Here is a 26,472-nt window from a genome sequence, read left to right as displayed (position 1 = left end):
CCTAATAGGAAATTACCCACGAGATACATTGATTCTTATAAATGGATACACATTATTGACAAGCTTCACAAGCGAAGAGGATGCAGTGGTATCCTACATTAAACACCTTCAACAGTTAAAATTGATGAAAAAGACACGAGACAAAAACACATGGGACAGATAGCAAAGTGAATATCAATTATCAAATGTCTATAAAAGTACAGATATTGTTAGTTTCATGTTTTTTATTGGAAAAAAAATGTTCATAGTTCTCTCATAGACTAGCATGTGTACATTCCGGTGAAATTCCAAGATACAGTTTCTTTCACACACATCCACTTTTAACCACCCTAGTCTAATCAAGTACATTAATATCAATAATCAAGCGTACATAAATACATAGATTTACCTAGTTTTGTATTGAAAGAAAATCATCAGCTGTGGACAGCACCATCTTGTCAGAGCGCCACCGGGAGCGCCACCAGGGAGAGCGAGTGCCTGTCTGGCTATTTTGAGTGTCTCTCTGGCTATTTAAAGCTGAGCTAGGGAGCCTGGCTACGGTGCGTGTTTGTGAATGTAGCCTGGCTAGTCAACAAAGCGAACGATGTAATGTCGATCATTAAAATAACAAAAGCCGTTAAGCCCTTTACAACTAAAACAACCGTCTTTAAGAATAAAAGGTCAGAGGTCAAACCACTCACGGTGTATTTACTTGGATTACTCAGTCAGCGCTCTCAACCCGCGTTGGATTATTGGTAAGTACCGATCGATCCGAGGTTTGCGCACACTGGGCGAACGGAGAGCTTGCCAATATCAACTGAACGCTCCGAGAAAAAACCCAGCTACAGACTGATCCAAACGTAATCATGGGTTGCAGCGACAGCAAGAGTGCACAGGTCTCATCTCAGTCAAAGGTAATATTGTCGGCAGGTGCGACGATTCTTAACCGTACCGTTAATCTTCCCTTCGTCATGTATCACCTATACTTTTAGTTTTAGATTTACAAAACAGTAAGGTGTTTTGGTATCTCTTCCACATACTAATTTCCACAACTCACTTCCCAGGTCGCCAACGGACCCAGTGACCGACAGCCTGAAACTAATAATAGTGTGCCGGAGGTATTTTTTCCAAGACTAGTCACCATAAATGTGTCGTGTGCTATTTTTTATCGTAGTTTCACGGTTAAAATTTTTTCTTTGTTTCTGTGTAATCTTGAGTTGGTTAATATAGTGTCATCGTAAGTCAGATATGATGCCATTTTACAGTTGAGACAGTATACACGCCTGAATTAAGTTAGCTGACTCACGGGCAGTCCGAGCTACCCATGGTTCAAGAGGGTGGTGTACTCATGGGGAGGGAATCCCAAACCAGGGCTGTGTTTCGGACAATTGGGAATGCCAAGCTGTAAATTACCTGTACAACTTGCAGAGCTGTATCGTTTTGCGTGGTGCATAATTCCGCTAAGCGAGAGCCATAATAAATGGACTGTAGAACAGGGCGTGTCTGCCATAATAACAACGCTGAAGTACATTGGCATCATTTGAAAGCTGTGTTGTAGATTACTTTCATGTCTGGTCTAAGCAACTCAAGACTGTCAACCCCATTTCTAGTAGTCGATGTATCTGTAATTTGCATGCATTGGGTATCTTTCTCTTCAATTTTCTCTATTTTGTTCTGTACAACCTGATCTCTCAGGCTACCCTTGTCAGTGTGGATTTCTACAGATGTTGAAATAACAATGATGCGAAAGCGGTCGTTGCTCACGATGAACCCCAGAAATTAAAATTTAAATGCGGAACGTGGCCACATTCAGAGAAATCGTATAAATCACTTTTGAAAAAACTGGATCCTCTCGTTATGCAAGTCATTATATTTCTCGAGTCCAGGGAACGACTTCTAATTCACATACTCACGTTGGACAAGCACTTGCCGAATACAAATTGTGGTCACACAAACCAAATTTTACTGATAGATATAAATAAGACTTTTTTTAGATGAAGATCTCGAACCAGCAAGTACTCAAGTATTTACGCAAAAGGTCAAGTTTCGACAAAAGCTAAGCTTATGCGTATTTGATCTGCTCACTCAAATTTAACAATCGACCCCCTCGGTCAAATTAACAAATACATCGAGGTTGTTCCCGGCCCCAGCCTGTTCGAAGACTTTAATTTGATTTATTAGTTTGATAAAGGTCCAGTCAGGGTACGGTACACCGTTATAAATCAAGGTCAAGCACACAACTATATCAGCAGATGAGACGACAGTTCATTGACGCATTATGTGCTGCAGTGTCTCTTGGCTTGGCTACGTTATTGGAACAACGGTTCCTCCACTAATAACAATCGTAGACCCCGATTCGAATTGCCACAAGCTAGAAGTAATTGTTTTGATATTTTTTTCTGCGTAGTCAAGGGCGTGTTAGTGAGTAAACCAAGCAAAATATCTGTGTTTAAACAGTAACGTAACATCTTTAGAGCCATGTAGTGAAGCACACGGTTATGTACCATGACAAGCGCTATCCCAACAAGCACCCATAATATTTGTACGATGTCGCATGGCAACGAAATGACTGCGCAAAAGCGAGATACGATGAAAATGTACACTGGCAAAGAAAAACACCTCGCTTGAAGTTTATTTTAAACGGCGTAAGCTTACAGAGGATCTTACAAAAGAGGTATTAACGGTACCTAAAATGACCCACGCCCACAATACCGCATCAGCATAATTGTTATGCAACATCACATAGTAAGTCTTCAGTAAATCTATCCTTCTGTTTTATAAACTCAAACATCTTACTCAAAGTTCCTGCAGACTGAGAATTTCTTCGAGTGATTTGTAATTGTTATTATACTTATGTTTGTATTTTCATCACAAGAGCGCCAGCGGAGAGACTAAACCCACCGAGGTAATGGTGACATCATCATTTCCACACCTTTCTTCTTTCATAACGTGGGATTTTCTTACCGATCGCCTTTGTGAGGGAGACGTGACCTTTGGGGGGGAAAAGAGCCACTATGAGATCGATTTTTCTTTCATTTTAAGATACCCTGAGGTAGACCTCGAGTGCAAACATACTTTAACAAAACCTAGATCTAAGAATTACATTAGAGCCATAATTATAGATTTTGTCGATTTTGTGCAACATACAATATGTGTACGTATAAAGCGCATACATACATACAGATATACAACCATACAGATATACAACCATACAACCATACAACTATACACACAACCATACAACCATACATACATGCATACATACATACATGCATACATACATACATATATACATGTGTGTAGATATGAATATATTTACACACAGCAATATATATATATATATATATATATATATATGTGTGTATCTATCTATCTATCTATCTATCTATCTATCTATCTATCTATCTATCTATCTATCTATCTATATATATATATATATATATATATATATATATATATATATATATATATATATATATATATATATATATATATACACAAAATGTATACAATGTGCCCTCCCGGTTATCACCATAATGGCTTTATGGCAACCTCTGAACTTGGGCACAGAGTGTAATATATATATATATTATATATATATAATAATATATACTTACTCACTATATATATATATATATATATATATATATATATATATATATATATATATATATATATATATATATAATATATATATATATATTAGTGAGTAAACCAGTTAGCTATTTACCATGATCTTGAACCAATAGATGCCTTTGTGTACTTACGTGTCGAGTCAGCGAACAATCAATATTATGGATGTGTGGGGTCAACTTCGCTTAGCAACGGTAACGTGTTAGGGTTTGCAAACACATCTCTGGACAACTTGGCACAATAGAGCGTTCCATTGATTGATCGCAGCTGAAATTGATTTCATTTGGTTTTTGAAAGTTTCCTTATTTAAGCTATTATTTCAGTACCTTTCGAATTATATAACGAACGTTTTATTTTTAAAATTTGATTTTTTTTTTTTATCTATAATTTTGATTTGATCACCGTAACTAATTATTGCTCTTTGGTACACGTGAACTCTAACGAGAATTTCTTGATTTTTTGTACTGTTTTTTTTTTTCGTATACCTGCAGGCTGAGAGCTCATCAAAAGCATCTATTGTCCTCTACTATTTCGACGTTCGAGCTCGAGCAGAACCAATACGGCTTATATTGCACTATAGTGGAATCCAATTCGACGACAGACGGCTAACCAATGAAGAATGGGGCAACATAAAGAAAAGTATATATTGAATTTTTTTCTCCAAAAATTCCACGGCTGTGTGCTTTCATTGTTTCAAGTTGGATGCTGACTTTTTCTTTGTAAACAGAGCGAACGTTGATTTAACAACAATTTGGGATTGGGGTCAGAGTTCAGAGCATGGAAGTAGGTGATAAACATTAGTAAGAGAAAATAAAAAAGTAGACTGTCTTCCGGGTAAAGTCGCTCCGAGAACTTTTAAAGTTTTAAATTTACAACTGAAATATTCAGGATAATGAAACATGCAATCGTCATTCTGATATTAAAGACAGTGGCTTTGCTCCTACCATGATATCAAAATGTGGAGTTTGATGATATTCAAAGTATTTATCCCGTTTCGACGTGTACTGAACGCCCCATTAAAACCTTAAAGACGTAATATGGTGTGGTGGACGGTACACTGTCTTGGTACTGGCGTCTCCATTGTTCTCCTATTATTTCAAAGTGAATGCCACTCTTCAGCCAATCTCATCGTGACTCAGTAGTTTCCATTCATACAATCTCAGGATTCGATCTCCGATTATTCTCCAACAATCACTTGAAGCGCTTGGACAAACAAAACCTTTCGCGACCTTGTCACTTGCCATCATTAACTCCGTCTCTGAACCATTTTTTCGTCTGGAAGTACTCCTGGTAGAAATCTAAATTTTGCCCCCCCCCCCCCCCCCCCCCCACTCTCAGCCTTGGATGCCTTGGTGAACGTCAGCAATGATCACGGCCAGTAGCCATAACTTTCGCCGCTAGATTAGCAGGATAATGACTGTCAGACTATGTCGTCTTGACAAAGCTGTTCACAAAAACTGCCGTGTAACGTTATGATAACGGTCAGCAAAACATGAAATATGAACGCATATATTAAATCACTGTCATATTTATCCGCGTAAATGACAGGTTTTATGTTTGCAATGCAATGTTTCAAGATCTGATATCACAGTGACTTCATGCTCAATGTATTAATTTGGTTTCCAATCATCTACTGGTGTGATCCCAATATGGGCACTGTTTCCCAGCACAATGTGTTTTCCCGGCTTCTGGCCTACATCAAAGCAGAGTCAATGCGACTGCTCCCTTACTCGTTACATTACAGATTTGTAACTTTGAGGACAATCTTCCTGATGGTAGTAGTATCGACTTTAGGCAGGCCCCGTTCGAATTATCTACAAATACACAACTATAAATTTAATGAAATCACTGAATACGTTGGGGGCAATCTCCGGAACGAAGACGTATTGCTTGGTGTCTTCCACTACGTTTTAATGACTAGCAAATAAGTGTATATTTGCAGTAAAAAAAATCTCAAAAAAACCGATTTTATTTGCAGATGGCGAGTTCTGTGGTCATTTTGGTCAGCTGCCATATGCAGAGGTTAATGGTGAAGCAATCAGTCAGAGTAAAGCTCTCATAAGATTCGCCGCACGTGAAGCTGGTAGGTGTTTCTTTTGTTTGTGTCGGGGGGATGCAATGGAGTATTTTTCTTGTCTCACATTAACCTTGCCTTTTCTAGGCCTGGAACAAGCTGTAGTCAGTGATACTAAAATAACTCAAGGCTTACTCTATCCCTGTAGCCGAACTATCTTGCCGATGGTGCGAGTAGGCAGCTCAAAAGGAAAACTTTCGCGGTTCGTTAACCTTCGGAATATCCTTTCTGTTTAGATTGACAGAAAGCATTTACTTTATGTGTCGAATCTGAAAGGTAACGCATGATCGATGGGATTTTCAACTGAACATAAACGTCCTTGGAATAACATAGCAAACGATATCACTTCTGAAAACGATATTTGCTCCAGAGGCAACTTCTCTGGGCGAGTAAGTAGTCTTGATTGCATTCCCATGTATACTGATCGTTCCGTCTGTCATTGTCCATCACATCCAGGTGTCCTAGGAGAGAATGCCTGGGAAATCGCTAGAGCTGACTCACTGGTCGACACGGAGAACGATATCCTCATGGCGCTCGCAAGAGTTGAATTTAGTACGGGAGACGATGCGGTTAGTATCAAACTATTTCGTCGTTGCACACTTATTACATTATTCCCCCAGAAAGGTTATGTTATCAGTCTTTCCATGAAATCCCTTTTAATCGAGCATAATCAGTAATAGTTATTCTCATTTTGCATTTAAATATAAATGTGCTTGAATTAACAAACGTACTTAGCTACCACATCGATCTGATTGCAGCTACTTCAAATTCTTAATATATCCTAAAGACTCATTTTATTCTACATGACAGTATTCTACAGTTTAATGAACTTGGCCTGTAAATTTACGTTTATCTTCTGTTGCAGGAAGCAATGAAGGCCGAGTTTGTGGGAACAACACTACCTCTCAAGATGGCGAGACTCGAAAAGACACTGGAAGCCAATAACGGCGGGAAAGGATTCTTGGTGGGAAATAAGGTAAGCGGACGTGATAAATGATGTCGTTGAACTGATACGATGGCATACATGTCGCCGAATACCACTACTATACTGCTACTGAACTTGACAGAATGAACAGATACTCACGTAACAGAGGGCTATGGCTGTCTCCTTTTCGACTCCACACAGTCGAAAGGCTGGTCCATTCACCTTTTTCTCAAAATACACAATTTTAAAAAGCTATCATGCTCAGACGTTGTTGTTGTCGTACGGCATGCACGTTGCGGTGAATTGAGTATGTCATCCGTAAAATAAGGCATTGTATACATTGTAACCTGGTAGTGGTTCTCCTTTCAAGGTGCGGGACAGTTTCTAATGTTCATTGTGCTAGTCGACAGGTGGTTGCTTTTCTGACTTCCTCCCGCCATCCACTTGCATTAGCGAATTACAACGTTCGTGGTCCGTCTTAAAAATCAAAACACACTCCATGGAATGGGCAGACAGTCAAACTACTGAAGTTTGAATCGCTGTAGTTGCACTGTAGTTGATTGGAACTGATTTCTTAAAAGTGCTTTTTTTTTGCTCTCGAATCTTTCCATACAGGTCACCCACGCCGACTTCGTGCTGTTCAACGTTATTGAAACGGTAGAGAACCTGGCCAAAGCCATGGAAAAAGGAGATATGCTCGACAATTATCCTCTGATCAAAGATCACACCAAAAGAATTCGTGAATTACCTACCCTGCAAGACTACTTAAAGGATAGGCCCGACACCAAGTTCTAATTTTATGACCAGTCAAATAAAAATGCACAAGCTCAAAGACGACTTTGAGCCTTCGAACTGATAAGATACTAAACCTGTATGTGCCGATTTCTATGATTACTTGACGGCAGCAATACGTATCTACTTCATTCGCTTGCATTCCACAACGCCGAATGTATTTGTCAAACTTAAGAACAAAGAATTTTCCGGGTTCGAATTACTTGCAGAACATCCAGCAAGCTGTAATATTTTATGTAAATAATTTTGACTTTTCGACTGAATAAACGCTCGCTCTGTTGTGTGTAGACAAAGATGATTGTTTCCCTAGCATTAATGCGTGATTGAGCTTTTCCCTGCCTTCTTTTCGATCTTTTATGTTAATTCTACTTGCAGTTTCTACGGTTAGCAAAACATATATATGTTACATGAGTTTCACTCGCCGCTTGAGAGAATCACAGCTTTTAATTTGTTTTGTGTCAAGTGAAGTTTACGAAGCTACAAGTTCATCCAAAACGATCCAAAATGCTACCAACACTCTATGATTGATTTATACACAGTCTCTGCTTTTATCGACACTGTAGTGATAATATTGCATGCGATCTACGGCGAGAATTTTCCTGAGCTTAGATGATTAAACTTTTAGAATATAAATATTTTAGCCAGGTTGAGGCAGCGTCGGTTTTCACGTATACTTTATCAGTGTGCACTTTTCCTCATTGCTTCCTTTGATCATATTCCATCAATGCAAATTCATCAAAATTAAAGAGAACACTCATATTTACATCTGTCTCCTGGGAATTTCGACGGACTCGGACACCATCTGCAGTGATTCACAATATCAGTCAGACAAAAACACGAAGGATGCTGATAAACGGATATTCTTTTCGACCATCTCACACCGAATACACCAACATCTCCTTCATATTAATATAATTTCCAAAGCATCTTAACAAAGAGAGAGATAGCTCACATTGAATGCCATCTGCCAACTTGAATCCTGGAACTTGAACTATTATTAAGAGTAATCATGTTCGTGTGACAATGTTTATACTACAGTACTCTTTAATGGAGTTTGCCTAATCCTAGCACAGCTTCGGTGATTACAAAAACACAAAATGGACAACATTACTCACACTCAGTTCAAACTACTTGCTTGGAGGTTGTGATAGAGGTCATCTCCTTTCCTTTGACGTAAGAAAAAAACAATAAAACAAAAGTTACGTTTGATAAATATTCTATTTTTATCCTAGAAGATGACCTCATCTGCTTTATCTTCTTCTCCCGGGTAGACTATGTGTTAACAGCCCAAAGTAGCGCAACTTGTGTGCAATATGCGCCATATTATTGCTGATGAATGAACGATAGTGCGAACTGGATTTCACTTAATGATGTCAACGGTACTTGACTGACAGGTGCATTGTACTATCAGAGTTGACGAGTTCAGCAATAGGCACTTAGACATGGTTACTGGAGTTGAACAGCTAATTGCTCTATAAGCCTGACACTACCAAAATGCAATGCAACACTGGAGATGACACGGCTACGTGCAATTATATATTCTTTATGAAGCACCACAGAATAGAGTCAGCATGTAAGCTAACCGGTGACACCAAACGTGAATAATCGTAAAATATTGGTGATGGTATACGATAAAACCTCGATCGAGGCGTAATATGAGATGATCGTACACGTTACAGGTGTTGTTCACTGTTTGTGATAACACAGATTCTGTACTGGTTAAATGGCAAGATCAGATCTGCAAAAACACTCCTTGGCTATGAATTTTCAGAGAGAGAGAGAGAGAGAGAGAGAGAGAGAGAGAGAGAGAGAGAGAGAGAGAGAGAGAGAGAGAGAGAGAGAGAGAGAGAGAGAGAGAGAGAGAGAGAGAGAGAGGGGGGGAGGGGGGAGGGAGGGAGGGAGGGGACAGGGAGGGAGCGTGTTTACCGTTACTTTTCTTCAAGTGGATATATGGAAGAAGAAACGTTTCAAAGAGATCTCCGGTAGATTACAAGCCATATTCTGGTTTATCATCCGAAACATATCGATTGATTTTATAAATCAAAATGTGATTTATTGTGTCTGTTAGCTTTACGTCACGTCTATTTATCAATCAACGGATTTTCAGTTAACTCCGGCAAAATTATTCTTGTGACCGCACACGCTACTTTTAGAAGTTTTTGTATTACACGGAGAGAAAGGTAAACATGATTTGCATGACGAAGACCGTATATGGAAGAGTAAATTTGTACGCCAAGTAGCTCTGTTGAACCATGGTTGAGTTGATGTACCCGTTGTTCGGAAAGACATGATTATACGGATCGCATTAAAAACAATCTGCTTAATTTTGCAGGATTTTCACGTTCGCAACCGACAGAATTCACCAGTTTGATGTCGATGAGCTATTGCTATTGACACTGTTAACTGTTCTTGCATAGACAGTAAAAGCGAAACTTTTACAGTCTTCCAGGTTCCTCATGTCATGATGTACATGTGTTGTTACCGAATCGGTCTAGTAGTAATCATGGGCAGACGCCCTTAGGCAGCGTCCTCTTGTGACTCCAATAGCAACGGCATTAGCATTAGAATCGATTCAACGAAGGCCCGCTGGAGTGGCAACTCTTGGAACCGGGCGGGGCCGCCCAGTGTCGTCAAGTGAATATATGTTTCCGTTGCGTAAGGAACTGTGCTCAATGTGTTATGAGGCTTGTAATCAAACGAGGGGATTAAAGGAGATAATTTCGTGATACACAGACGATGTGAAGTTGTTCCTTTCTATTTTAAGCGAAAATAGCCATTCTCTTTTTTTTCGGCTCAATGTCAATGGTTACTTGTATACACTTTGTCTCATCGACTCGGAGAGTTAACAATTTTTCAAAATAAGTGCAACTTTTAGTATACATGTCCTTGATACCCTTTGAATAGAGAAAACGACTTTCTAGACGATTAAAAAAAACTTTATTTACTAATAATTGGACTACTAAGGATTTGGATCTCGTTTACATTACGACACAACCTGACCTGATTTTTTTGGTGAAGGGACCGTTCTCTGGCCGGTCGCATGACTGTCATTTCCACCGCTGAGTTTTCATGCGCATGCGTATGAATAAAGCCGTAACATCAATACTGACATACGCTCTCTCACTACTCATTGTTAGCTGTTCAGCTTTGAAGGGGTCGGTAACTCCAACACCACCACGGTTTACTCGTCACCGTTATCCGTACCGTAGACAGCGAACTGTAACTCCGTGCTCACCTCGCAATGCCGCAATCCATCAAGCTGACATACTTTCCTCTGCCGGGAAGAGCGGAGGCCGCGCGGCTTTGTTTCAGTCACGCCGGCGTCGACTTCGAAGACAAGCGAGTCACATTCGAGGAATGGGGAGCGATGAAGGCAGGTAGGTAGTCGGCATGTGAAGCCATAGCACAATACCCGCGAACGACAAGAGGGTTCGATTGTTTTTGCCGAAAACTCTTAAGTAAGTAGCTACCGTACCAGCATCGGTGGGGAATTATTCGGTGTTTAATTGCGTCTCAACATGATAGGCCTATAAGCTGAGTGATGACAATTTTAAATCGTTTTGGATTAATTTTTTGGTAACGAAGTGATTCTTGTATTAAAACACAGCCCCTCTACATAGAGAGACCGTGATTAAAATATTTCGTTAAGATAATATTGTATGACACGCCATTGATACTAGTAAGTGTACTTAACCTCATCATAGGATTTTGTGCTTGGTGTTTTTTTATTCTGTATCAAGATCGAGGTCGTAGTATTGTCAGGTGTAGATCAAAACACATCGGCTACGGTTTGCATATATAGTTGTACAAGTCAGATGATAAGATAACATCAAAATAGATGTTGCATATCACTCTTCGTATTGTACTTCGCATGACTGCTTCTGTTGCCATAACGACAAACCAAAACACTTCTATCTTTGTTTAATCAGGGTGAGATTCCGCGTTTTCGAACTTGGCGTTTCTTCAACGTTAACATATTGCGTAGATGATTGGGTTAGCGTTCAGGGCGTGTTCAACAAACAACCCGATTGTCCTGAGAGACGTGTGGAGGACCGGGGCGCATGTCAGTAATTGAGGTGCCCTGACCGAGCTATTATTGGGACTCCCTAGCACAGCTGTCATAGATCTCAGAGTTACTGCCCTCAACGATCGATTATATTAAGAACGTTTGTTTTCTTTACCGATGAAAACCACCGCTCAGTCACCAAGTGCACATAGTCATGTAGTAATGAGATACAGATATCTCATAACATGACAAAAGTCATGTATGTTGTAATGAATATGATGAAACATGTAAAACGTACCCCACCCAGAAAATATTTTGATTTTCAGCGGCATATGGTCAAATGCTTGTTTCGCTCTCTGTGCCTCTTATTTGTAGCATTGTTTCTCGAAAAGATAAATTTCAATGAAACTAGGGTTGTTCGCTCCCTCCCAATTACATCATATACTTCTTTAAAACTACTTCCAGTGTTCAGAGTCAATGTCGCCCTCTGCATGTTTGAACTGGATATCGACCTTTTTTGGACAATGTAGATGCATCCACCAGCATTGTCGGTCGACTGTGAAAACAATGGTTTAAGAAAGTTTAACTTACCAACTCACAGTGTTGTGTAAACACGCGCAGCAGTTGCTAGACAACTGGAAACAAACACTTTGATTTTTTCACTCAGTCACGATGATGCGAGCGATTGTCGTAGCAAAACATACGTACCTGGTATTTGCTTTGCCTGGCTGTATTGATTGAATCTATTGTTCCTGGTTGCGTTGACTTGAACAACAAGCGAGTTCGACGAGTTCTTAAAATGAATTATTCATAAAGTAAGTGGGGTCACAGATATCAATTTCTTCAAAAACATTGCCTGCTTATTCCATCTTTGTTGCCATGGTTTCCGATATAGGACGCGCACGTATGCAATCGAATAATGATCGTATGATTTTTCTTACATGAGTCAGCGAAGTAGGGCCTGTGTCATTGTACGTGATTAACCCTGCACAATGCCATTATTAATTAAGGTCCTGAAAGTTTTACATGTGCCCTTTCAATCTATCCCTTGATAAAGACATTTTAGAGGCATCGTGAAAATACATTTGTACGATCACACCGTATAAATAACGGTTTTTTCTCAGTTTGAGGTTTATTAATGTACAGCCGTGGCTTACTAATATCGGTACATTTAAATATATCGATGAAAGAGCAGCAATCGAAATATTCTCACAAGGAGCTGATACGTCAACACACACACACACACACACACACCACCACCACCACCACCACACACACACACACACATAAATATATATATACATACATATATATATATATATATATATATATATATATATATATATATATATTTGTGTGTGTCACCGAAATAAATCTCGTATTTTGCTTTAAGCTGTAAATGGTTTATGTATTTTCAATATTTTTTCTTTTATTCATGAAAATGGCTATCACAGCTCTTGTCTTTTTAATTACCAACCGTTCACCATCAACAGTTCGTTGTCCACAGCCGTTTATTTTCGAACTCACAAATAGTTTTATTCTTGCACTTTGCGCTGTGTTACAGATGTAAACAACTTCTAATCACGTTGTTGTTGGTGTTGTTTCCGTGTTTTTCTCTTAGCTATGGCTGGCGACGATGGTCCGCTCTTCAAGCTTGACTCGCTGCCCTGGTTGGAAGTGGACGGCGATGAGATTTCTCAAAGCATGGCTATAACCCGTTACGCTGCATCAGTGACAGGTAAGGGGACGTGATTGAGGGCGCGGTTTATAAAGGGACGATAATATCAGTCATGGTAGATATAGTCGTGCAGCGGTTTTCAATTCCTAGTGCAGGATCTTCGAGATTGGATCGAAACAAGGGGGATTTGTTTTCGTTTGATTGTGAGTTTTGTCCGGGAAATCAAACCCGAGTAACGACATTCAAGTAACGCAGATTACTTCAGAAGAAAAGTCTATAATGTATTCCTTGCACGGTCCCTCAATCACGCAGAGAGCGTGTTCTAAGTAATGAATTGGGGATACATCAGGGCCACCGAAGTAACAGCAAGTATGCGTATACAGTCCGGGTTATGTCCATATAGAGGATAGTTGGGAAAAGCCAACGGCGTACAGCCGCACAAATAAACGTAGTTCACCAGTACCAGAGTACACACCTGTAGTACAGGGCAAGGACGTTTCATTATAGGAGACAAAAAATAATATGGAAAGGGACGTAATAAGGTGAATACTTGGCAATAAGCGCCGAGTATGTATTTACTCTGCTCCATGCCTTTTAGGACAAGAAGCATGCACAGTTACTGCTTAGCTATTTCATGTTGCACTATGAGTATTAACACACTCTGGATCAGTGGATCCTAAATGAGGCACACGTCGTAATCTTCCTCTTGGTGTGCAGGTCTGGACGGGAAAACTTCTATTGAGAAGGCCAAGGTTGATATGATTCTGTCTGCTCACGAAGATCTCAATGATAGTAGCGGAAAACTAATCGGTGTATCGCCAGAGAAAAAGGTAAACGTGTGACCTGTGGCTAACATTCCCCATACCTGTTGAACCAAGAGCGCCATCAACGGACACAGTGTTTTATTTTGCCAAGTGATAATATTTATCTCAGAGTAAGGCAGTATCTGCAACAAAACCTTATTTACTACGACTGTTGTTTTATTTATGCAGTTGTCATTCACGAAATACCTTCGATTTTGCCGTCTCTTTAACTGAACGGACAAATTTTCATGATAAAAAATGCAGCGAGATGAATGTAAATATCACTTGAAACGTCTGACATTCCCATAACCAATTATTGATTCATGCACTTTAGGAATTCATAATCATTTGATTTTTTTTCATCCAAATCGTCACAGGAGGAAGTCGTAGCCGAGGTGTTGGAGACATTTAAGAAAAACCTCGAACCTCTGGAAAAGATGCTTAATGAAAACAACGGTGGAAAGGCTTGGATCGTCGGGGACTCAGTAAGTATTGGCTGGTAAAGTCAATGCAGAATAGCTGCCCCACTCGTAGAGGAAGCTCGCTTAGATTTTGTCTGATGTGAAGCTAGTATGACTATGTATACAGTCCCGCCAGAAAACGTGATCGGCTGTTATTTCTAAACCTTTGACTGAATCGAAAATATGGCGTCTTCTTCAACTGAAGAAAAATACTTTGAAAAGGGGGAGGGAAATAAGCTGTCTTTCCCATAAGATACAGTTTTACAGGATTTGGATAAGCTTGATTGGTGGAAACATAATTATAAGAGTTACCGTGACATAAGGAGGAGGCAAAACTGGCCAACACACAGATTGACTATGTTGTCCTTACACGTCATCAATGTGACATACACGATTATATCTCACAGGTGACGGTTGCTGACTTGGCCATCTTTGGATTCTTGCAACAAGCTGACATGTCGCTCATGATGGCCCAGTGCGGAAAAGAGTTAGCCAGTGAGCTTGACATACCCGGATTGCTAGCCTTGAAACAAAGGGTAGCTGCCATCGAACAGCTGCAAGATTACTTCAAGAAGTCGGGAGAAATAATGCAGAAGTTTATGGAGGCCGCCGGCAGTTCTTAGGTGTCGAAATTTCCCAGCGAAAGTGAAAAATGTTGTCTGCAATACAGTCTACAGATAGGATTTATTTTGTGCGTGTAAATATTCCGAGCGATGCCTAACGTGCTCCGACCATCAGCGCAATAACCAACAAATTGGATACCTCAATCATGGATCTCCCCTTTTGAGAGTTAGCGCATATATGCAGCATCCTATGACCAGTCTTTGAATACACATTATTACAATATGCAATGTGCCAGAGACACACTGTAGAGTTTTTCACAATTTCCACTCACTAGCAACACCTCAGTATCGTGTTCTACACATTCTGTCTACCAAGAACAGTGTACGGGGAAAAAACCAAAATCGCTGAATGTTCGATGCTTTATGTAAATAAATTAAAATAAATAAATTGAATTGAAAGTTACGAGTATACTTTGTCGATTTCAAATTTTTATTTCATTTTATTTTAAACCTAGCAAAATATCCCACATTAACATAAAAGATCACGCGGAAAAAAATTCTTCTTACAGAAAATCTAGCGTCAATACATGTCAATAGCGCCAGAAACGTATACTACAGGGGATATGATCCTAAATATGTTTGACAATTAAAAGGTCAGTGTACAGCTGTAACTTTCGATGATTTCTTTTGCTAGTTTTGTTTCTAATGTCAACTACAGTTTCTTGAATGTTCAACTCCCCAATGCATGTTGAAAAACGTGACATTCATCTTGTGCAAAAGTGACAATAAAAATGTACTGTTGTTGTTGTTTATGTTTGAATTCAAGTCAGGACTAGATTTCGCTTGTCAACAGTAACAGTGCGATATATATATACGTGTACAGGGTGAGTTTACAAGCTGAATCCCGTGTATCTCAACATGGTTTGGGAATTATAACGAAAAAGTTTAGTTAAAATTAAAAATAAAGCAAAAATACAAAAATATCGGAAGTAACAGCCAGTGGCCGTTTAATCTCCTAACAAACAATGACATTCTACAGCACACCGCCCTCTACTAACTATACTTGGAATAAACGCACTCTTGTGGTCAGCTGAATATGTACGCAAAATGATGCTTCAATTTTGACCTCAGAAGTGTCGCAAGAACTTTGATTTTTCATATTTTCTTTATAAAGGTCGTGCTGAAGCGAGTGAAAATTAAACTTATTCTTCTCTTTAATTATACTAAGTATGATGGTATGATCCTGTAAGGACCATCTCGAACACTTTGGCATTAAAACATACCTACATTTAATTTCAATACGTATAATCAATAAAATCCAAACAAGACCGACAAGAAAGAAAAAATAAATAGATGCATATTTAAATGGAAAAGCTTAACAACAAAATTCGTAAGATTCGTAATGTTTACCCATTTTTACATAAAAGATTAACTGATTTCATCATAGAACGATATCTTGCGATTCTAGAACGAATCTCGTCGTTTGAAATATATATTTTCCACAATTTAAAGTCGTCAGTAGGAATGAAAAGAAATTTCGGATGCCGAAGGATTTTCATCATCTGCAAACAGGTCCAATCACTCAGAGAGTCGGCTTTGTATCGGTTCCCTGATTTCGTTTACCATTATGTCCAGAAGATCGCATTGTTTCTTTAGTTGTGTCTCAAACAGTTGAAGTTTTCGTAGGACGACCGATAGTTGTGAGGCATTGTCGCATTCGGAGGGAATTTCCGATAAATTTGAATCCACCGCTAAGGCGACATCATGCGACCCGAAGAAGAACATCTGTTAAATACAAGAAAGTCGTGCCAGGTTCATAAGGAAAAATCACATACATTATAGTGAGACCGCCGTGGGTCAGACGGCACGTAGGCCGCCAAGTTGCAGCGGTCTCTGGTCGCTCAGTTCCTCAAAATAACCAATTGCTTTACGTACCTCTGGAGTTTAGACAATAACACCTCAAAAAACGCCCTCTACCATTCCAAAAGTCAGCCCTATACAGATATCAGTTAAGCTTCCCGTTTACAAGCAGTATACTACGAAACATCGCGAGCAGTGGCTATACTTTAAACTGACTTAGCACAATAAATTGAAGGCGCTTAAATAGATCCCGCCTCATATCACTGAGACTACATTTTGCATTAATGTTAGAAAACTGAAAGCCACATCTTATATTTATCAGAATATGGTATACACGATAACATATTTCTGCATAAATTATTTTATTTTTGATACAGGCACTTGTATGGGACAACAGATGTTCCTTTTAATAATATTTCCATCGTTTTTGAGTTGAAAATTGTAGAATATGTTTCTTCTCCTCTCTATAGTGGCTTCATTTACAGAACGTAACAAACTCTGCAACAGCACATTACTGTTGATGGATCAGTGAATTTGAAATGGGAATAAATTTAGGAAAAAAATCAGATGTTGACGAATAACATGGGGCGACGAACACAATAGACTGTGTTGTGTTAAACACCAGGCATATAAACCGTACTCGTTCTTATTCACAGAAATGTGGTCAATTACCCTTTTTGGCGAATTGTGGTAATTGTTTCGGCCTCGCTATGGCGCCACCACTGATTGTTATGTGACGAACCACACTACTTTCAACTCATTTCAGAAATCAATCTTTCGTTGGTGGCGCTGTCACAGTGAAACGTCGATGCAAGCGTCCTCAGCCAAGTAGTCACTTATTCAACCCTTTCTTCGTAAAAATTTTAGTGATTTTGAATAAGTTTCTTAAACTAAACCCGATGAGAACCACCAGTGAATTCGTTAGAAGGGTGATGTAGATGTTTGCTCCTAATTTGGTTCGCAAGATGCAAAGCGTTATCGTCAACTTTGTTTTTAATTAATCGTGATAAGCTTATGTTTTTTGCACCAAAATCATATTTTACTATTTTACTTGGGCCTTTTGTATGGTTTTGTCTTTTGACACTCAACCGTTTTATTATCCCGATCAGGATCTGCAAAAGTTCTGTTTATCAGGCTTGTGGTTCACTTTTTAGGTTTCATGGTGGTCATTCTAATATTAATTTTGGAGAAATTGGCAAAAACGATACGTCGTATATACATGTATTAAAGTGTTATCGAAGTCTTCTGCAGATCAATACTGTTTGTTGAAAACTCGCGATCGATGTTTATCACATTGCAAACAAGACGCCACAGGTTTTTTTGCCGGTAAGTGGCATTGTAAAGCATTTCCTAAATATACTAGCAAAATGAACTCACAACTTCCTGGATTTCGGTTTGCATCCTCGCAATTCCGGAGACCGTTAGTCTCACAAAATCTCTGGACTCCCAGGTGGCGTTGCTGAGAAAGTGCTTGAAAATTTCCAGTCGATGATAATTGTGAGTAAAGGCTTGTCGCCACATATGAGTTAGACTATTGCCATTGCACAGTCGTTTCTGTGTGAAGAATATGGCAGAGGAAAGTATCTCTATTGAAACAGTTTAATTCCTTATATGTGTGTGTATGTATGTATGTATGTATGTATGTATGTATGTATGTATGTATGTATGTATGTATGTATGTATGTATGTATGTATGTATGTATGTATGTATGTATGTATGTATGTATGTATGTATGTATGTATGTATGTATGTATTTTTTTTTTATTCAGTCCATCATCCAACAGGCGTTAGCCCAATTACAGGATGAGGTAATAACCCACTAACTCCCCCAATGGAGCACTGAGGAGTAAAGTGCCTTGCTCAAGGGCACAACACCGTGCTGGAGTCTCGAACTCACCATCCTCCGACAGTGGGTCCGTTACTCTGGACCTACCGGGTCTTGAACTGGGTCTCGAACTCACCACCCTCTGACAGTGAATCCGTTACCCTAACCAGGTAGGTAGGTAGGTAGGTAGGTAGGTAGGTAGGTAGGTAGGTAGGTAGGTAGGTAGGTAGGTAGGTAGGTAGGTAGGTAGTAGGTAGGTAGGTAGGTAGGTAGGTAGGTAGGTAGGTAGGTAGGTAGGTAGGTAGGTAGGTAGGTAGGTAGGTAGGTATGTATGTATGTATGTATGTATGTATGTATGTATGTAGGTAGGTAGGTAGGTAGGTAGGTAGGTAGGTAGGTAGGTATGAGTACTTACCTGTGTGCGTATTCACGGATACCCACATACAGGCAATTACTCATAGAAAATAATGCTATTTCTTGTTTAGCGAAACTATCTGTATATCTTTAAAATAATGCGCATGCTCTTGTTTGTCTTTACGTGATGAGTTAATGAATAAAAGTTTAGGGACCAATGAATAAATCCTGAGAACTGAAAGTGTAATTTTACCAACTGTGACGTAAATAAATACAACCCTGTGTAAGTTCAAAGTTCAAGATGCTAGGATTTCATGTTTTGATTCATTTGCGCAAACTTTTATTCTTTGCTTGATACTAAAATTCACTCAGTATTAACGTCAGATGGCGAAAAACGTAGAGTCAACGGACAGACAATTAATGAAAATGCTACGATCTTACCTGCAATTCAAAGACGTGTGCTCTGCCCCTGGGACGTTCGTTCAGCCGTGCAAACCAGCAGCAGTCATGGCAGTGACAGTGACCGCCAAGAGGAGCTTCGTTATCGGCAATTTCCGGAAATTCGTCTTCCTACAGATACATACGAATTTACAGAAATGTCGACACGGCGTACATCGAAAGTAGCGCTCTCCGATTATCTTTCTATTATTGTTTCGTTTTGTTTCGAAACAAACACAAGAGAAGGAAAGTTGAGTACTTGAAAAGATTATTATTAATATTCATATCTATTTATGCCAACAAAAAAGTAAATTGATATTCGATCGAATCTATGTAATCAATTTGACTAGACAGAAGACTACTGAGTCCATGGTTAGCCACGGGACAATTCAAAGTCATTCCCAAGGATATGCTCGTATTCGTCACTGTACCTAAAGCGCCCTCAACCAAAGCGCTGATCAGTACCATAAGAAATTTTTTTCACGTGTATCATACATTTACATATTTTTGAAACTATGGACATAGAAGTAAATACCGCTTTGTGAATTCGGAAGCTTTAAAAACTCCATCAGTGGAATTTGTTCTGGCTGTAGACGATGTGGCTATAAAATGCTGTCTCGTAACTTACTAAAGAACCAAGGGCATCATGGGTGATTTCTTGTAGGTGTACAGCCAGCTGAGACAGGGTGTACACATTGTCGGCCAGTGAAAAGTTCGCGCCGAGTGCAGCTTCTCGCTCGGTGACACACGCAAACGACCTTGGCTGGCAGAGTGCTAAGCCCCAAATGGATAGTATAAATGTCGGCCCTGTAATCGTACAAATATGATGTCAAGATCATTCACATATAAACAGCGCGTAAATGTATAGCTCAATGTGAGAGAGTCAATGCCATTGCCGCTAACGATTCCATTAAACACGACTGTGCAACGTGGATAGTTAATGTTTCCTAGCACGACAATAAATGAGTTGTGTTCGTTTCATGAATGCATAGTAACTTGTTGACCATGGAAATTTTGACATAAGAGAAACAACTGATGTCATCAAATTTAGATAATAAGTTATGTACCGCAGCCGTGGTAAACTCCTTATTTCCCTTCTTAAAGCAAGAAGGCTGACCTACATGTATATAAAGGATCTGACTTTCCTTGTAAATCGTGTATTTAACCAGACCAGGATCTATGGATTTAATGTCATCCCAGCATCTTTCATGATGTTAGACCCTTAATTTGTCTATTTTACTTTCCGTTCAATGAGCGTTGAGTCACAAAAAGTGATGAAAATCTAACAATATACCACATTCATATGTCCCCTTTACCATCCGCGTTCTTTTACTTTCTAATATAAAATTTGCAAAACGTTGATCAAAGGAAATGTGCCCTGGAAACTTGGTGCTATACATGTAGACAGTAACTTTTGACGACAAAAAAGATAATTCATAGTTGTAACAAACAGATCACGCAGCCGATGGCAACTTACATTATATGAAGTGAGATAGTAAAATAGGCCGTGTGCTAAAGGTTATTTTTCTTCATTTTTAGCTTCCAGGAGAAATCTGCATTATCGCGAAGCAGCCATATTATTCCAGCAATACTTTTACGGAGCGAAATTGGCACGGTTTCCATGGGAAATAAAAGTGATCAATGATATTTGAAAAGAGTTGCTATAGAGAAGGACTTACCAATAAGAAATCGTACCATATTTTGCATTCCAATTTCAAAAGTTGATTATATTAGAACGAGCTTGAGTCTCTGCCTTGCAGTTACCAAAACCGTTAATACGAAACTACCTTTTTCAAAAATTTTCGCTTTTTATATAATACAGAGAAAGCGAAGGAAATTCAATTACTCGTCTCTGGAAAGTTTTAAATAGCGACATGACCAAAGTATTTTCTCTGCAAATAATTTCAGTCATTTACAAAAAAAATACCATATCAGCTGTTTTCTTTTAAATAGCAATTAGCAACATCGGAAAAAAACAACCTACGAATTCGGCTCAAATGTCCAAGTTTTGAAGATATTTTTCTGTGATTGGACAATCGAAACGCGTGTCACATTTCTCTCAGCTAAATAGAGAGCGGAGTACGAAATTTACCTGTTCCCACGTATCATGTCTGGTATACACATCCGCTTCTGAGACTGAATGGCACTGCAGTAAACCAAGTGTCTAAGTATTTAAAGGAAATTTAAGTTGTCCATTTATACGTGACTTTGCTTGGTCGCTGATTTTACATGTGGATAGAGGTGAATTACAATTCACAGAATGATATTTGCTGTTTATCCTTCTTTCTAGAATTGGTAGTTCAAAATTTCCACGTTTATTTCGATACTTGACCGAATGCATTGTCCAACTCATCAAGTAAGCGTTTTAGTGCGACGTGGCTTTTCTTCTTATGTTACACTCAGACTCCGAAGTCAGTATGCGACTTAGTTTAACCTTTTCACCACAATGGTTTAACCCCAAGCCCATTTTATTAATTGTGATTGTGGACCTATTTACTGGGGATTGGGGGTGAACAGGTTGAACAGGTGAACTGTGTGATTGTAGTTCCTTCATGGCACTCATCAACATCTCTAAGCTTGGGAAAAACAATTTTACAAAGTTACGTCTATAAGCTTTTTTCAAAGGACCATGTTTACAGGAAAGAGTACCATAACGTTCGTATCCCAAATTATGATGACCCATGTATTCTGCTGTTTAGATATTTTCTCATTTTCTTAATATTCTTGACCTGAAAGCCTTGAATATTTTACTTGTGTGAGTTTGCAGGTTTCACTGTCCCGTGACCCACGCGAAATTCACGTTCTGGGCGTTTGCGTATGGGAACATGCCAGGATTTGGCAAACTCGATGGTGACGTATATGTACGTATACCGACCTTCCTCTGCCTCCCCCAACTGGAGGTCCCGTCGCTGTGATGTCAGTTTTCAAGTGTACAATGCGTCACAAAATGGACCAGCAATTTTAGCCTTATCGAATTGTGCGGTGACATATTACCTCCGCCCAACTGGGTATCTGATACCACATAGACAAATAAAAGAAACTTTCTTGGTATGTAAGATTATCTGCAGTATCAAATACTATATGGTAGTCAACCTTTTTTGGCACACTTCATTGAATTATACGTTTATTTTTTTAGTTTTCTGTATTTCCATTCCATAAGGTGTGGAAGTGTGTATCATCGTGCGTTGTGACATACGTTGTGGAATGGTCTGATGTAATGCGGTGCCGTGTACGGTGTTTTTCTGTTGCATTGTATTGCAATGTGTTGGTTGTGCCGAGTGCTGTGGTCTAGTCTAGTCTGGTCTGCTTTAGTACATGCATATGGTATGACATGATAAATTATGCTGTGGCACAGTACACGTACATGGTATCGGTGTTTGATTTCCTATGCTAGAATGCTCCTCGGGGACGCTCAAACTGTTTACAATACATGTTTTATCTACCACTTGTTGGGGCTCATGTTGAACCTCATGGTAAAGATAAACAATTCACCGGCTTATTTTGCAAAAATCGAACATTGCATTTACCCCTGTAGAGTTAACACAGGGATGGCGGTTATTTTGAATTTCAAGCGGCGGAAAATTTTGGGTAATTTGTTTCTCAGGTACCAGTGACCGCTGATTGTTATTTTTGATTTCGAAAAAGAATGGTTTAAGTTTTCCAAAGTTTAAGTCTTTCAATTTCGAGGTATGTACTTCCTTAAAGGAGAGCTTTTGAGTACTTGGACGGGAACGCAGACCCGTGCCCCAAGACTTTGGGAGATGTTTGCCAAGCTGAAATCAGATTTTAAAAAATTACTGGAAAAGGTGTCTTTAAATTGGGAGATCCATAATGGAAGGAGATAAAGCATACAGAGGGTGAGGGAATTAGTTTAATTTGCTCTCTCACAAGGTGGAAACACGGCATTATTTGCAACGATACCTCTGGCAGTAACACTTAACCTTCATGGTGGGATTTGTAGCCCGTCAATCACGTTTAGCCTTCGTTGTAATTGATCATGTAGGCGGAGGGAAATGGCAGTAGTTCAAAGCCACGCTTCACTGGTCAGAAGACATTTTGTGTAAAAGACTGAAGCTCGGCAAGAACCTCACAGTAAAAGACTGAAACAAAATATATTTTGGGTAATCGTACGCCGCATCTCTTCAGAACATGTGCGTTTTGTAAATTCAACAGAAGCTTGCAGTGCTGTAGAATTCCCGAACATATGGTTAGCACACAACCAAAACAGTTCGCGATATGGTATCTAATTTAGTGAAATCAAGAGACTGCAAATGAGGAGCTGCCTTCCTTTCATACCTCATGAAATTTTAAAAAGGAAAAGGTAGTCAGTCAGTGCAGAAAGAAAGAAAAGAAAGAAGCTCCGCTGTAGTAGTGTGGACCTGAAGTGGCTAAAAGAACAATGCCAGATATAAAAATCATCATCTAAGCACTTTTATGACATATCAGGACCAGAAACAAATACGCAATGATGATGCCATATCTTTTGCTATTTTCCGACTGTTTGCAATTATAACACAAAGAGAGAATTATCAAAACCATATAGCAAAGCAGCCCTTCGCTTAATTGATGAGAAATTTAATTTCAAAAAGAAAAAGTTTAAGAGAAAGAAAAAGCTATCAGTAATGTATAGAGGACCTCATTATTACTTGTCCAACCATGCGATATGCTCTCCAGGAACTTTCTGACATCGAAGTGTCTACACCTCTCACTCAGAATTTTTAAAGGGCAGATTATTAGTTTACTCGATCGAGATTAAATCACTTATGACAATTCAGACGACCACCAACACTCGTTTGTTTTATGTCTAACCCTCAACACATAGACCTCTATAGCTTGTCGTCTCTATAAGTACTGTCTGAATCCAGATTAATAATCAAGCAATAGTAATTAAAAGCAAGTTAGCACTTAGCGGCTCGTCTGATGGGATGTGAAATAGAACTTTCCATTGAATCTTCCATAGCATTTTGAAGGGATGCTGTAACTTGCAGATGGCACGCTTAACTGACCGATAGGATGTCCGTGTATACGACGATACGTACGTGTGCATCCATTAGGAAACGATTAAAACTATGTGATATGGCGGCAACTTAAAAATCTTGATGGATTAATACTGCTTACTTAACACACGCCTTGAAACGGAGGCGGAAAGTTTTGGAATTATTGCTCAAACCTCAAACTGTCCTTACATAAACTATTCGGCTGTTCTCTTGCACAATCGAGAATAAAAGTCGTAGGCAACCATGCACTGTTTGTGATTAGAGAAACAACATATAAGCCGATATTTGAAATATAAAAATGGCGTCTACACACCGTCACAGTGTTAACTCTCCGGTAAAATTAAAATTTTGGATCTTGGTATACACACAAGAAAAAAGAGACGATAAGAATTAATTTACTTCTGAAAGCTGGAAAATTCGTCCACACAAATAACAGACCAGCAAAGTATTGATAAAAGTTAGACTGTGACGAGACTGACTGACACTGTTCAGTTAGGAAAGTAGAAACACTCCATAATTTTTTTATCAAGAAATACTCGTCAGTTTTTTATTTCCGACTTTAGCTTTTTACAATTAATCCCGGGCCTCTAGAATGATGAATTTAAATGAAATTCCAGGGTCAGGTGATTTATCCAACAGAGATACACTGCACCGATCTTCTTCATTTTCTGTCCTTTTAACGGAAAATGTACAAAAAATACGACATGAAAAGACGATGATGTGAACGGAAATTCACCCTACAGCGACTTTACAAATGATACATTGCCCGCACTAATGTATTCGCTCTACACACAACCGATCTCGAATGGGAACCGTCGTACGGCTTCCCCGGGAAAGACCCTGTCTGCTCCCGTAAAACGGTAATTTCAATGTTATGAAAATGAATCGCTCTGGGCGCGAAAGACGCAGGGAAAACGTTCTTTCACGGCTCGCATCGCAGTGACGAAAATACATGTCGAGACGTCAGTAGATACTAATTACAGCAACAGTCCTCAATCCCTGGTTCTCAAATTAGCGCTTGTTGGTGTTGCCAGTCACGTAGTCCCTTGTTCTCCATAGAAAGCTGTGCACAGTCAACCAGTTTGTCAAAGAAAAAGCTGCTGATGAAAAATCTGCCCCTTTAAGCAACTTTTAAATGTAATAAAAGTACTAATCTCCCCCTCTCTGTTCGGAGGGCTATTCTGCAAGATTTCATTTTTTAAAATTTCCGTCTCAACAGAGTGTAAAATTCATCGCCATTGCAATCTACCTCAGTATCTCTCGGGGAATCAGTCCCCTACAAAGAAATATTTAACAGCTACAGTTTACGAGGTTGCCGTGTTTTATCTTTTCCATAATAAGTTGTACATCAGTAGTGACCTCGATGGCCTTCACTTCATGCCATTTCATTTTCTGTCATCACAGTATTGAGAAGCTTTCTGAGAAATAAATCAACATGACCGGATTCATTCCGAGAAAGAAGACTGAAAAGGGTAAAAAATGAGAAAAGACAACCATCTTTCTATTATTTTGCCTTCGGGTTTTAGTCGATTTTAAAAACGTTCTTTTGGCAGTGACATACCCTCATACAGCTTTCCATCGCCCTGTAAAGTGACTGTCTCCGATTGAAGAAAGTGCATCTTGAATTGCTCTTTTTCGATTTCTTTGCTACGAAGTGGTAGTCAATTTCTTCAACTAAGTTCAGAGAGAGAGAGAGAGAGAGAGAGAGAGAGAGAGAGAGAGAGAGAGAGAGAGAGAGGAGAGAGAGAGAGAGAGAGAGAGAGAGAGAGAGAGAGAGAGAGAGACAGACAGACAGACAGACAGACAGACAGACAGACAGACAGACAGAAAGACAGACAGACAGACAGACGGACAGACGGACAGACAGAGAAGTGCAGCATTTATTTTGGAAATCGGCGATTGCGTATTTAAATAACTGGCACTTCCAATCTGATCAGCTTACCAGTGGAATACTGTTTTGAGCCACAATCCTGCCCCCAACTAAGTTATAGAAGTAACAGACAGAACATCGTTATGACTATAAAGACGGTAAAATCGTCCCTCTCAGTTTGAGTCGACAAATTCACAAATGCAGCCCCCCTCT

The 26,472-nt window shown here is 39.3% G+C and overlaps 2 protein-coding genes across 5 annotated transcripts; both read left to right on the top strand.

The window, feature by feature from the left end:
* The first annotated feature begins 686 nt into the window (after positions 1-686).
* LOC139120396 (glutathione S-transferase-like) lies at positions 687-7,696 on the top strand. Of its 4 annotated transcripts, XM_070684779.1 has the most exons (8): positions 689-893; positions 1,044-1,097; positions 2,855-2,884; positions 4,104-4,251; positions 5,591-5,695; positions 6,143-6,255; positions 6,552-6,662; positions 7,227-7,696. In XM_070684779.1, the coding sequence occupies exons 1-8, from the start codon at positions 846-848 to the stop codon at positions 7,404-7,406; spliced, it is 789 nt and encodes a 262-aa protein (XP_070540880.1). In that variant the 5' UTR covers positions 689-845; the 3' UTR covers positions 7,407-7,696. The 4 variants fall into 4 exon arrangements, with proteins under 4 accessions (XP_070540883.1, XP_070540880.1, XP_070540881.1 ...); XM_070684780.1 differs by lacking the exon at positions 2,855-2,884; XM_070684781.1 differs by lacking the exon at positions 1,044-1,097 and having other exon boundaries at positions 691-893.
* A 2,823-nt stretch (positions 7,697-10,519) lies between these two features.
* On the top strand, positions 10,520-15,377 carry LOC139120395 (glutathione S-transferase-like). The gene is made up of 5 exons (XM_070684778.1): positions 10,520-10,780; positions 13,031-13,147; positions 13,805-13,917; positions 14,268-14,375; positions 14,759-15,377. Exons 1-5 carry the CDS (start codon positions 10,645-10,647, stop codon positions 14,972-14,974), a joined length of 690 nt encoding a protein of 229 aa, XP_070540879.1. The 5' UTR covers positions 10,520-10,644; the 3' UTR covers positions 14,975-15,377.
* Positions 15,378-26,472: the final 11,095 nt, after the last annotated feature.

Source organism: Ptychodera flava, chromosome 20 (assembly GCF_041260155.1).
Source record: "Ptychodera flava strain L36383 chromosome 20, AS_Pfla_20210202, whole genome shotgun sequence".
NCBI classification, from domain to species: domain Eukaryota; kingdom Metazoa; phylum Hemichordata; class Enteropneusta; family Ptychoderidae; genus Ptychodera; species Ptychodera flava.
Note: the sequence above shows the minus strand (reverse complement) of the source record. Positions and strands in the feature narration are given on the sequence as shown.

Excerpts from the sequence above, each read along its gene's own strand:
- LOC139120396 (XM_070684779.1), top strand. The coding sequence starts at position 846 with ATGGGTTGCAGCGACAGCAAGAGTGCACAGGTCTCATCTCAGTCAAAG. Across the intron at positions 4,252-5,590 it reads ATGGGGCAACATAAAGAAAA|ATGGCGAGTTCTGTGGTCAT; the intron begins GTATATATTGAA and ends TTTTATTTGCAG. Across the intron at positions 5,696-6,142 it reads ATTCGCCGCACGTGAAGCTG|GTGTCCTAGGAGAGAATGCC; the intron begins GTAGGTGTTTCT and ends CATCACATCCAG.
- LOC139120395 (XM_070684778.1), top strand. The coding sequence starts at position 10,645 with ATGCCGCAATCCATCAAGCTGACATACTTTCCTCTGCCGGGAAGAGCG. Across the intron at positions 13,148-13,804 it reads TTACGCTGCATCAGTGACAG|GTCTGGACGGGAAAACTTCT; the intron begins GTAAGGGGACGT and ends CTTGGTGTGCAG. Across the intron at positions 13,918-14,267 it reads GTGTATCGCCAGAGAAAAAG|GAGGAAGTCGTAGCCGAGGT; the intron begins GTAAACGTGTGA and ends AAATCGTCACAG.